The sequence below is a fragment of the Seriola dumerili genome, unplaced genomic scaffold (assembly GCF_002260705.1).
Source record: "Seriola dumerili isolate Sdu_G_001 unplaced genomic scaffold, Sdu_1.0 BDQW01000040.1, whole genome shotgun sequence".
In the NCBI taxonomy this organism is placed as follows: domain Eukaryota; kingdom Metazoa; phylum Chordata; class Actinopteri; order Carangiformes; family Carangidae; genus Seriola; species Seriola dumerili.
This window is the reverse complement of record NW_019174295.1, coordinates 2,849,123-2,862,204: the sequence shown is the minus strand read 5'-3', so window position 1 is coordinate 2,862,204 and position 13,082 is coordinate 2,849,123. Positions and strand designations below refer to the sequence as shown.

The 13,082-nt window shown below is 40.8% G+C and overlaps 2 protein-coding genes across 2 annotated transcripts; both read left to right on the top strand.

The window, feature by feature from the left end:
- The first annotated feature begins 3,406 nt into the window (after nt 1-3,406).
- ccna1 (cyclin A1) lies at nt 3,407-5,652 on the top strand. The gene is made up of 8 exons (XM_022738696.1): nt 3,407-3,496; nt 3,618-3,837; nt 3,941-4,056; nt 4,189-4,415; nt 4,592-4,796; nt 4,924-5,037; nt 5,134-5,267; nt 5,366-5,652. Exons 1-8 carry the CDS (start codon nt 3,407-3,409, stop codon nt 5,415-5,417), a joined length of 1,158 nt encoding a protein of 385 aa, XP_022594417.1. The 3' UTR covers nt 5,418-5,652.
- A 266-nt stretch (nt 5,653-5,918) lies between these two features.
- spart (spartin) lies at nt 5,919-12,723 on the top strand. The gene is made up of 9 exons (XM_022738946.1): nt 5,919-5,933; nt 6,050-6,061; nt 6,746-7,575; nt 9,318-9,512; nt 9,993-10,149; nt 10,403-10,597; nt 10,884-11,045; nt 11,228-11,318; nt 12,132-12,723. Exons 3-9 carry the CDS (start codon nt 6,772-6,774, stop codon nt 12,388-12,390), a joined length of 1,863 nt encoding a protein of 620 aa, XP_022594667.1. The 5' UTR covers nt 5,919-5,933; nt 6,050-6,061; nt 6,746-6,771; the 3' UTR covers nt 12,391-12,723.
- The last annotated feature ends 359 nt before the right edge of the window (nt 12,724-13,082 follow it).

The following is a 13,082-nucleotide window of genomic DNA, read 5'->3' as shown; positions in this document are numbered from 1 at the left end:
ATACTATACTGGCTTTTTTATTTGCTATTATTATCAATATTACTATCGTTCTTTATGTCTTGTCTATTTTGCATTATTTTTATTGGGCTGTGTAAATCTCGTTTCTAACTACTTTCCATTGTAGCTAATGATGGACCAGTTGTGACTCTGTACTCTGCTATATATTGTCCATTAAGAGGAGATTAGAGTCATTCTGTTCCATCATATATTTTCCCCCCAGTGAGTAACACACACAGACACACACGCAGTCTGACAGGACCCATATGTTGATATTACAAGTGAGGTCAAAACCACTGCGCCATCTCTGCACCTCTGTAGTGTTAATTATTACAAATATTACACTGGTGTGTAATCAGGTCCACAGGAGGAGGTGTCTCTGTGTTATCTGCTGGGGCGATCTTTGCTGTGGATTGTGTTCCTGTGTTCCTGTGTTGTCCGAACCTATTTTTGGATCATTGCCACTCCTCTGTCGTGGGATTGAACCAAACAGCCTCCGCAACAACAAAGGCAACGGTATTGACAAGCAGAGTAAATAATGCAGCTCACAGTTTAACCCCAGCTGAGGACAAAACTGACAGGAAGGCATTTATTCAGAAGAAACATCGCTTTCATCCCTGCTCACCCTCGATTTATTTATTTTTTAATAGGGGGAGAAGGAACTGCAGTCGAGCGCAAGTTACCGGCTTAAGAGAAAATTCATCTTTGAGAACAGACCACTACCAGTATGATAAACATGAGTCAGCACTGCTTTGATAATGACATCAAGTATAAATCTCATACAGATCCTGGAGCAGCTTTCAGTGATGGAAGCAGGAAGAGAAATAGTGACTGTGGGTCTGTGAGACAGACAGGACACAGATACTGTTTAAATATCTAACACTCAGCTAAAATGTAGATGTTTTGCTTGTGCTTTATTGTTCTATCACCTGTCTCCACATGTTTTTTAGGCAACAAGCCATAGGCAGTCGACTCAGTACTGTCACCCCTGTCGTCGCCAACGCTGGACCTGCCCATGACTTTATAGTCTACTCAGCACTTCTACTTTCTGTCGAACTGAAGCCCATCCTGTCAGCACCTACTCTAAGTGTGATACTGCACTTCCTGCCCAATTTACCAGCAGCCCATACATCATTTCATGACATACAGACAAAAGCTATCTTCAAATCAGTGTCTCTAAAGGGACATTCTGTCCAGCGCCACACCTTAAAAAAAAAAAAAAAAAAATCTTCAGGTTTTTCTCTGCTGTTCAACCACAGCAGAGTGAATATATCCTATAGGAATCACATAGGCACTACAAACCATAGCCGAGGTATTCCCAATATGCAGAGTATATCACTTGTGCCTGAGGTAGTCATGCAAAAAAACACTCAAAATGAAGCCTTATTAATTTAAAAGTTCATTGGAGCTCAGGTACTATTTTTATTTTTAATTACAAAAAAGTAAGACCAGAGAACAGCGAGGGGACTAAAAAAAAGAAGAAAAAGAAAACAAGTGAAGGAGAAAAAATATTACAGATAATATATATTTATATATATTTTTATAGCTTTTGGTTATCTACTCTGCTCCCTACAGACAGCGCAGCTTACATCAGTCTCTTTCTTAAGTTTCTGTAAATATGATTGCTGTGAAGCATTTTGAAGGATGTCTCTTTGACTTTTTTAGTCAAGCAAAAACTTCTGAGGCAACAACCAAACTCTGTCCCAGCAAACATCTCCAAAACAAAACTGGACCAGTGTGATAGGGTAGAAAAGTGTGGGCTACTTGCCTTGAAAAAGTGGATGGGTTGTCTTTCTTTTTGATCTCAGTATGTCCTGAAATGGTTTCCCAGCTGTCTCTGTTGCAGAGGGTGAGGCTATTTTCTTTAAAACATTTGAAAAGTGAAACCTGAGGGGACAGTATCAAAGACAAGTGAGATCAGTGATCCTATGGAGCTGAATAAATTCAACATAATTGTAGAATTGACCTTCTCAGGGCTGCCTTGCTAATGAAATATTATTACTAATCCACTGTTTGAAGAGGATATTTTTTATACAGAATATATACATATATTGTGCCAGATAAAAAGTAAAGTTATGCTTGACCAGGCCAGTAGCATACAAAATGAGGAAAGTTTTAGGGTATTTTTTAAAAAAATAGTTTAGCAGGCAACCATAAACAGATCAGACCAGCAATAGAAGAAAAGACATGTTGGGGGAGGAGTTCCATAATTAGATAAGGTCTAATCCAATTTATTATAAAGTGGAGCTAAGGTAAATCCAATCAGGGATTTCTGACGTATCACGTCGTCCGTCATCTCTTGCGTTCGGGCACGTGATTGGTAGAAACCGCTCGGAGGAAACAGCTGATTAGTTTACAAGGCAACCTGTAGAAAAGCTCGCCGCTGGACAAACCTCGGACATCTAGTAAGCCGCTGTAAGTCGCTTGAACGCAGCCAGAGGTCGCTGTTTGTCTCCAATTTGGTAACAAACAAGAAAGTAAGCGGTCATTGCTCCGCTCGGGTCGTTAGTGAGTGTTTCCACCTTGTAACGTTAAGCTGTGAAGTAACTACGCTGATCCTGGTTATGGTGAGTTTGCAGTGAGGAACAGGCGATAGACTGTTTTATACTTGAAACCGACAGGTCGCTGGGCTGTGCTCTGTGCTACACTGAAGTGAGGCACTGAGTGTACAGCCATGTTTTCTACCTGTTTGTGTCTCTTATTCCCGGCCTTTGATAAATCCTTGTAACCATGGTAATGATGCTTCTGACACCTTCAGCGAATCTGCGCCCGGGAGAATTTATAGATTAGAGTCTAAGTATAGAGTTGTACATCATTTTCACAGACCACTTCACTGAATCTGAATGCTTACAGCTGGACTTAATTTGAACAAAACACATACACAACATATTCCTGTAGATTTCAGTACTGCTTTACTGTAGTCAGGGAAACCATAAACTTACCACCTGAACAATATTACTAGCATCCCTGCTGCTGCTGCTGCAGTCTCCAACCTTTTTTCTTGTAACCCTTTAAAGTAAAGCAGTGTCTTCTGGATTGTGTCCTTGAATTGCTATGAGTCATGTTTCTTTCCCAGATTGTTTAATTTAAATGATTTTTGTAGGCCTAAAGTCTTTAAACAATTAGTTTGTTTCACAATAAAAAACAATCATTTGTGTAATTACAGTTTGCTTTGTTTCTAATTGCCTTAGATTCATCTTTATTGCTTTTTTCAGTTTACAGATATACATTAAAGACAATGAACAAAATACTTCACACATATAGGATATAAGGTAACAAAAAAAACCCTAAAAACAAATAAGAATTAAATAAATAAATTTCCCTGTTTCCTTTTTTAAAGATGAACTTCAGCACAAATGCCCACTACGGCAGTCACACTAGCAAAGAAAATGTTCCACCGTCAAGCAAAATGGATGCATCACAGGTCCAGAGAGCTAGGCAGCGGACAGTGCTCGGTGTTTTGTCAGAAAATGAGCAGCGTGGTCGATCCCTCAGCAAGGTAAGGGAGAATGACACATAGGAGGGCATAAAATGTAGTATTTTTCAATTCACTTTCCCCTCACAGAACTGTCACATTTTGATTTCATGTGGCAGTCATGCTTCCTCATTTTTCACCACAGGGAAGCCAATTTTCCAAACACAGCTCGGTCTCAGACAGCTCTCAGCACACCTTTCTCGGCTGTACCTCCAGTTCCAGCTATGATGTTTATGTTGAAGAGGCTTGTGAAGTTGTTCTTGCGGCTTCTGGTCAAGAAGTGGTGTCTGACAACTATTACCGAGATACTGAAACCGCTGCCCTGCAAAACGAAGGGCTGAGACTCCTGCTGGAGCTTAGTTCAAGTGAGTTTGCCCTATACAAAAACATCTATCAAGACCACCAAGTGAGACTTTCTTCTTGGTATGCCTTTTATTTTTATCACCCAGCTGCTGTTCACCCTTGCAGGTTCATGCCTGGATGCTTCTATGCAGTCTGAAAAAGATGAATCCCTGATGTCAGAGGAGGTGCTGTGTGTGTCTGAGTATGCAGAGGACATTTACCGACACTTGAGGGAGAGTGAAGTGCGAAATTATCTGAACTATGAGCACTGAATCATTTCTACCATGTTACTGTGTATGGTTATCATTAAATACACTGTGACTGTGGTTCACTGCAAATACCTCATGAGAACTGCTTTTCTTTCTAAATGCCAGTTGAAGTTGAAGCCTCTTCCAGACTACTTGGAGAAACATCCGGAGATCACCAGTGGCATGCGGCTCATCCTGGTGGACTGGCTGGTGGAAGTTGTCCAGGAGTACAAGCTTCGTTCTGAAACTCTGCATCTTGCTGTCAACTATTTGGACCGCTTTCTGTCCTGCACGGCATATGTAAAACGGGGCAAGCTGCAGCTGGTTGGCACAGCTGCATTACTGATCGCTTCGTAAGCACATGTTTAAGTTTCTTATGTTTCTAACTGATACTTTTCCTGTCCAGTCCGGGCACTGATTTGTGAAAAACATTTCGTACTCTTGGTAAAACTCTTCCTTATGGAAAAGTGTCAACTCGATGACTGATGGTAACTTACAGTCTGATGTCTTCTGATCTTTCACCCTGTAGAAAATATGAGGAGATCTTCCCTCCCGAGCTGAATGACTTTGTGTACATCACAGACAGCACCTACACCAAGAAGCAGTTGGTTCGAATGGAGCATGTTTTCCTAAGAGTGCTGGCCTTCAAGATGGCCGCACCAACTACAAACCAGTTCCTTCGCCTTTTCATGTCCATCCACTCTGTCTGTGCCACCACAGAGAACCTGGCCCTGGTCAGTGAAATCAATCACTCTAATGTCAGCCACACTTTTTGGGTTTATGCCCACTGCCTTTGAAGATAGTTTTCCATTTCCCTTGATCATATTTTGGTTCGTTTTTTTTTTTTTTTGCTGCCTCTAGTATGTAGCAGAGTTAAGCCTGCTGGAAATTGAACCATTCCTACAGTACAGCCCGTCTATAGTGGCAGCTGGAGCCTACTGCCTGGCCACCTACACTGTAAACAAATCTCACTGGGTAAGTTCGTTCAGATCATTGTTTTGAGTGCTAAAAGTCCCTTTTATGAGAATCTCTTAAGGACTTTTTTTTTAAGTCTGTCTTTTCATATCTTAGCCTGAATCCTTATGTGCGTTTACTGGCTATACCATGGCTGAAATTCAGCCCTGCGTGACTGACCTCCACAAGCTACACATCAGTGCAGAGATTCACCCTCAACAGGCCGTCAGAGAAAAGTTTAAGAATTCAAAGTAAGGCGTGGCTTGTAGGTTTTGTCTGGGTTGTTATTGCATCCCAGGGCACAATTTTACCTTTATGAATGGATGTCTTTTTTTCTCTCCCTTTACAGGTATTGTCGTGTTTCGTGGATCACTCCACCTGCCGTTCTGCCTTTCCTATGAATCACTGCTCCACCCTTCTTCTGACGCTTCTGACAGGAAGTGGACATAATTAGACTGAGAACAAAACAAACGCAAATGATTCTTCTGTCAGTCCCATACATGCCACACCCCTCTCGACACTTTCTTGCTTTAATTTATTAATTTTTTTGTAGTTTATGCAAATACAAAAAATGTATATAAAGAAACTACTTCTGATACTTGTAGATATCCATGCAAAAGGTTTTTAAAACTGGTAAGTCATTAGTTGTAACACATGCTTATATTTTGAATGATACAAAATTCATGTTCAATCATGAATTATTGTAAGCTTTATTTTCCATATGTCATGTCTCAGTGTAATGTCTTTCAAAATTAAAGTTTTTATTGAAATTATTATTATTTTAACGTGCAGCTATCCGTTTTATTTTGAAAGTTTTGGCCGGAAGCCGTTTTTGTCTTCTGGTTGCTTTTGACGTTTGAGTTTTGCTGTGGGGGTGCGTCAAGTTAAATCAGTGAGAGAAGTGAACGCATAATGATGTGAGTAGGAGCATTTTCAAGTGAAGTTACAGAAGAACTGACGAAAACTGAAATTAAGGACTCTGAACACATTTATTTATTGTTTGTTTGTTTTTTTCTTTCCCGGTATATTAAAGTTTGGCTGAAAGGTAAGTCTGACCTAAGTTATAACTATCATTTCTGCCCAGTGGTCAGGTATGACGTATGCATAGGTAACAGTTGTTTTTGTTGTTGTTGTTGTTTGATACATTCAATACTAACATGAAGACTACATGTATAAACGCTGGCATTTTTTTCAAATGGAAATCCCATGTCTAGTGAAAGCTCTCATGCAAGTTCACGGTCTTGTTGATCAGGTAAAACCTGATGTGTGTGTCAGCTAGCTCCGGGCATTTATAGCCATTGCTACGCCAGCAACATTTACATTGCATAGATTTTTCTCACATTAACTCATCTCCCTGCCCGTGATGCGGTCAGTGTTGAAAATCCATTCAAGTTGTTCTCTAACATGCAGCCTAAAGCAACAACTTGTCTTGTTCACACCTGATTTCGGTGGGTTTCTTGGTGACAGGTACTAGTCACCTTCATCCTGTACTAATACTTTTATGTTTTTAATCTTATAATCCCAACTGTTTCCCATCCAAGGTGTTAATTTTAAAAACAGAAACTACAGTCCCCCAATAACTCAATAATTAACATTTGTGTGTTGTAGAAAATAAAAACAACAAATAAATGACTAATGTTAGTTATCTTCATGTGTTTGGTTATTACTATAAAAATCTTTGGATGTAACTGTCTCCATTTATTCTCTGACTCCATTCTTCTCTTTCTAGTCACTGTATCCCATCTTTTTCTCAGTATGGCAGAGCCTGCTGAGCTGCTGCTCATCAAGGACCAGTATGAGTTGGCGTTTCACTCCCTGAGTCGTGGGCTAACAGCTGAAGAGGCCGGGAAAAGAGAAGAGGCCCTGGAGTATTACAGAAAGGGCCGACAGCACCTTACCCAAGGAGTGGAAGTTCCCACTGGGGGGGAGAGGCACCAGGGAGTGGCCTGGGACACGGCCAGGCAGCTTCAACAGAGAATGAGGGACACTCTGAGTACTGTAAACACCCACCTCTCTGACCTGGAGACCTCTCAGCTGACAACAGGAGGCCAGAGGGACCGACTGTTGATGGATCTTCCTCCTAATCTTTATCCAGACCTGGCACCTAACAGTCACCCTCCCCACAGCTCTCTCCACCATCTATACCCCACCATACCCCCTACCAACCAGAACACTACCCCAACCCCAAATACAGCCCCTGTCAGACCTGCTTCCCCTGCTCTACCACCCAGACGTATGCACCCTGCAGTGGCCCCAGAAACTATAGCCATGGCTCACCCAGGGGACCAGCCTCCAGCTTACACACCAATGCCGACAGACGGGCACCGCAGCCTGGCTTATGGTACTGCTGGAGGTGGCCTTGAGTCAGGAAAGCAGACTGGAGCAGCAGCAAGACGAGATGGAAACGAGCTGCTTTACATTCCCTCTGGGGTGCAGATGTTTTTCGTGGCACCAGATGGACAGGTCAGCTCCCTGTCTAATCCAGGGTACCTTCGCATCATCGCATTTGATAGTGAGAGCAAGGTTTCAACTGCAGGAAGACCCTCAGCATTTCTACATGTAAGTACAGTATGTTATAATAATGATTTGCCATAATTCGTATCTGCTACGTGAGCAAAGCCTTTTCCCTGGGCATGTATCCTGGAGGTGTGTAGATGTGAACACCACTTGAACCACTTGATCACTATTAGTCCAGTTTTATAACTATGAGTCATTATGTTGGTCTGTAGTAGTGAGTAGTAGTCACAAAGAAATTTTCTGCTTATAAATGATTTTTTTTTCTACTTCATAACCTAAGAGACTTTTTCATGATTTGCACTTATTTATACTGAATTTGTTGACTGAATAAGCACATTACGATTAGTGCTGCAACTACTATTTATGTACATCAGGGATTAATCTGATGATTAGTTTCTGAATTTATCAGTTTTGTTTATAAACCTCAGAAAACAGTGAAACACACCTCATACAGTTTCCTAGAGCTGAAGCTGATGTTCTCTGTCAACCAATGGTCCGAAACACAAAGATAGATATTACAGTCATATGAATACATCACGTTTGAGGAAAAATAATCAGTGAATTTTTGGCATTTTTGCTTGATCAGTTATCAATTTTTAATCAAAGTTGCAGATTGATTTGGGCTCCAGTTATAGTGTATTAATTGCTTTACACTTGATCTGTTGAAGATAAAATTGGTCGTCCAGATGTTAAAACATTATATTTTTTTTTCATAATTTATATTTTTTCAGTGTTTAGAATATATTTGAGTGATGTATAATGTAACATATTTGCGGATTAAATGAGCTGTCCCATTGCACAGCTGATGTATTTATGTTTGAGCGGCATTATTTTCCATTATGTTGTAACATAATCTCTGTAGGTTGTAGCCTGTTAGCAGAACATAGATATTGAAGTTTTGAAGTGTCTACAACTATTATGGCACAAGCCCCCCCCAAGTATGACTTTATCAGCTCTGATCTTAATCATATGGAGCCGTCTGCCAACCTGCTACTTCTCTGTGATGATTTTTGTATTGAGTCAATATAAAACTCGTAAACAACAATAATGTATTCTGGCACCTCCACAAAGAGCGTATTATGCCATGTTGTATACTGCAGTCTACCCCATGACTCTGTTTCCTATCACACCAGGCCGATGGGCCGCTCTCCTGTATTCTGGCCCTGCTTTGTTTCCCAGCAAGACAATGGTCCCATTAACAGATGACTCTGCGCTTCTGTTGTGCTGCCGGTCAGTGCACTGCGCCCTCACAGGGGTCACACTGTCGGGCAGCATACCAGTGGCACGATGCAGCAGCAAGTCTGTATTGATATTATCTTTGTATGGATGACTGACATAAGTCCTGATGGGGCTAAAGCCCTGTAATGTATCTTTGAGTCTAGGGGACACTTTGCCTGCTGGGAGATGACAATCTTACTAGAAAAACAACAAGTTAACTTAACCCTAAACTGCCCATTCAAATAAGTAGTTAAGTGGGAAAATACGGCTGGACAAGGTATGATTTTCAATTCTCAGCTTATGAATTTCCCCATGGAGAATAATAAGGATAAATAACAAATAAGGACTCAACAGAAGCCATCATATCCTGCTTTCCTGTCTAAATTCAGAAATCTGAGAATAGTGGATGTGAGGTGAATCTCACTAGTTTTCATTAAAATCAGCTACAACCGATGATCAGTGGAATGAATACAACCTCTTTGGTTATGATGGTACATGGGTGATGACTCCTGACCTAGAGGCCTTCATCTTTCCCAACCTCTTACTCTTGTTCTTGTGTTTCCAAGGTGTGTGACTGGCTGTACCCACTGTCAGCAGACACTCCAGTGCTGTTGGCTAACTCCGGGATCTTCATGTTCCCTGACTCTTTGGCGGAGACTCCAGGGTCCTATGTGGGCATAGTGTTGTCATCTGAACTGCCTGCTGCCGACCGAGAGATGTTTCAGGACCTCCTGTCGCAGCTGGCTGAACTCAGGGTCCAGGTCAGTCTTTACTGTCAGGATTGAGCAGATCTAAGGATGCGTATTCTTGTGGGTGGAGCAAATACTTTAGAACTGGTATGTTAAGGGTGTTTTCTATGTTTAAAGAATGTGTCATAGTGTAAAAATGTGGTCCTTCTTTTTTTAAAGATCTTGACCGTTATAAATACCCATCCATTTACGTTGTCACACGGTAACAAAAATAAACAATGTCCTGTAAAACTGAAACCTCAATTTTTGATGTGATCAGGCTGTTACACCACATGCACTACTGTTTTTAGATATACAGTGTGTGCCACTTTTTTCTCTCAGGTCTTCTGGAGATACAAAACAGTTTTCATGTTGTGGGTAAAAACAAACATGTCCTGTGACAGGAATGTACTGTATGTTATCCGTTTGAGTATACGCATATATTAAAAGCAATATATGATGGGCCCTCTCATGACAACCATTTAGCATATGGCTTAATGTATTCCCTGACAGGGTCCAGAGGGGGCAGGATCAGAGGTCGTCAACCTGAGTATGAAAGTCCCCCTTGGTCCCCCAGAAGAGCAAAAAAAACTGTCAGTGCCAACTGGGGAGAAGGACAAACTACCACTTCCTGGATGGAGTGAGAAGATGGCACAAGGAATCTTGTCAGGTGTGTTTGAGTCCTGACAGAGGAAAAAAAATCTAAGCAAAATATCTCTACTCAAGTTGTACACAGACTATATACACAGTAGTTGTTTCTGTGTCTACAAAAATGACCACTAGATGGTGTTGTTTACTAATGCAACATGCTTTCCTGAAGGCAAAGGGTGTTTAACCCCCTCTTGATTTGACTGCAATTGACATTTTGACAAAACAACAATTAATGATATTCCCAATGTACATTTGTCAACCAAAATGTTTAGGAGCTACAAAGTTGAGTGAGGGGTTTGCAAAAGGAGCGGAGGCCACAGGTAGAGCCATTCAAAAAGGAGCAGCCAAGATCCGGGACCACATCACACCTGAGGAAACTCCTTCAGAGGTCAGCCCCCGTGTCACCAAAAGTCTGCAGGTGGCTAAACAGGCCACCGGAGGTGCTGTGAGAGTCAGCCAGTTTTTGGGTAAGGACTTAAACCAAGGACTAGAAATCATCCCACAGAGAATATAACCATCCATACAATAAGTACAAGGTCCAGAATTTTGTTTCAGGGAACTTGACCAAAATAATGGTAAAGATATAAACTGCTTTTTTGCATGACTGGAGAAAACCCTCATAAATGCTTGATTTTCTTTTCTTTTTTTTTTTTTTCTTTTTCTTTCAGTCCATGCCATTAGTTTCTTGTGCTGCACATTAATATGCTGTGTACTTATGTGTGCCTCTCCTTGTGTAACTGTGTACATCTACAGTTAATGGAGTGAGCACTGTGGCAGGACATGTGGCAGAGAAGATGGCGCCCCATGTGAAGAAACAAGGCGCCAAGCTGGTCCCAGAGTCTATGAGGAAGAGCAAAGAGGGCCAGGCCTCCAATTTTGATGGAGCCAAATTTGTTGCAGCCAGCAGTATACAAGGTATATACATCAGAAAAGAACATTTCAGGATTAAGCATGAAGTAGTAGTAATATTGTACAACGTCTTATACTGTGCTCATATCATTAGCTCACATGCTTTGGCATTTTAAATTTTTGATTAAAGGCAGCTAATCAAAGTCTTTTTAGAGAACTCAATATTTTTTCGCTTATATCCAAACCAGGTTTCTCTACTATTTGGTCCAGTCTGGAGACCGGAGCAAAGCTTGTTGGCAAAAGTGTTGCAGCAGAGACTGTCACAACTGTGAAGTACAAGTAAGCATGAAGTTATTTCATCACATATATACTTGAACATGAGGTTTTCCAATTTCCATTGACATCTTCAACTTCTGCTTCTTTATTGATAGAAATAATATCATTAATCATTAATTAATTATTATAGATCTTGTCTTCAGCCTGTTTCTGAATCTATTTGGTCACTCTGAGCAACAGCAGAACACTGGAGCAGAAACCAATCTTACAGTGGCTTACTGTGTTGCTTCTTCTTGGTACGTTGGGTAACTGACCTGCTTTCACACCTATTTCTTTTCAGATTCAAGGGCTTAGGGAATCTAATAAACATGTCCAGCAACATATGACTGCACGGGGGAGTAAAGGCAAAGACTTGTGAACTAACTGCTGACCCTGCTCAACCTTTTCGTGCACACTCTTTTCACTAGCTCAGATCAAGTCAGAAAGTAACCCGAAGTAAAATGTAATCAAAATCTACAAAATCTAACAACTAACACAGAAACTGGCTTTTGTTGATTCGTCTATATCTGGACAAAGTATGTATTTTGGGTTCTTTTTTGACTTGGTGTAGTGTCTTTCTAGTTAAATGTCTGCTTGTGTTGGGTGGTAATGCTCTTGCTGTTCATGCTATCTGTAGCCTTTTCTCCTTTTGTTACTAATAAAACTGCTACACAGTATGATATGACTATGTTTTTCTTGAACTACGATTTGTTGGCGTGAATGACAACAGAACAAACATAACATACTCGCTCCAGCATTTCAAGTCCGTACACATCCTCATTTATTTTCTTACACCAAACCACTCTTTTCCTAACTCCACCATTATTTGTGGTGAAGGTACGGTGATGACGCAAGCCAAGCCACAGACACAGCTCTCCGGTCAGTGGCCAATGTTGGTGTGACTGCACACAACATTGACAATCTGGGCATCAAAGCCTTCCTGAAGACAACAGGCAAGGCGACAGCGAAGGCCATGGTCAAAGGCTCGGGTGGACAGTCAGCAGAAACTGAGGGGAAAGAGGCGCAGAGACAAGAACATCAAGCAGAGACTGAGGGAGAAGGAAAAGCAGAAGAGGAGAAAGAGTTGAAAAAATAGATTCCCACAGGACTTTAATGCTTTACTGGAAGGTTTCAGATGGGTGGGTCACTACCTCATTTGCAGTTTTATAAAAGTAAATACAGGCCACTCATGTTTTTGGAATAGACACTGCCTTGTATTAATTATGGCTGTAAACTTTAAGACAAAACCAATGATGTTTTTGTGGTAGTATAATAGGCTTGTTGTATATTTATATATAGTTGGCTATGTATTTTCTCTATGTTGTATGTGACAAAATATTCACTATGTATACCAGTTAACATGTTGCTTTACCAGTAGAGTTATAGCTATAGCCTGATATGACCTCATCTATATTCAAATTTGTATGAAAGTTGCCTTAATGATTTTAAGAAATACACACAAACTTTGTATATAAAAATATAAATTAATATAAATTTCATATTTAACATATTTTTGTATATGAGATGTCCAAGGTGTTGTAAGAGAGGAAAAAATGTATGGAAAATGTTGCTGTCTCTCTCTCTCTCTCTCTCTCGCTTGCGCGCGGGCATACTCACACTCACACGCACACACACACACGTCTGCTGAACTCTGCTTGTTTTGGTATTGTAATTAGATCCTCTGCAAGATAAATCAAGTGGCCTTTATAGACCATTAATGTAGGATGTTGGATTAAGAGCTCGGTATACTGTATGGAGGAAGTTAATTTTCAGACCCAATTAAGCGCG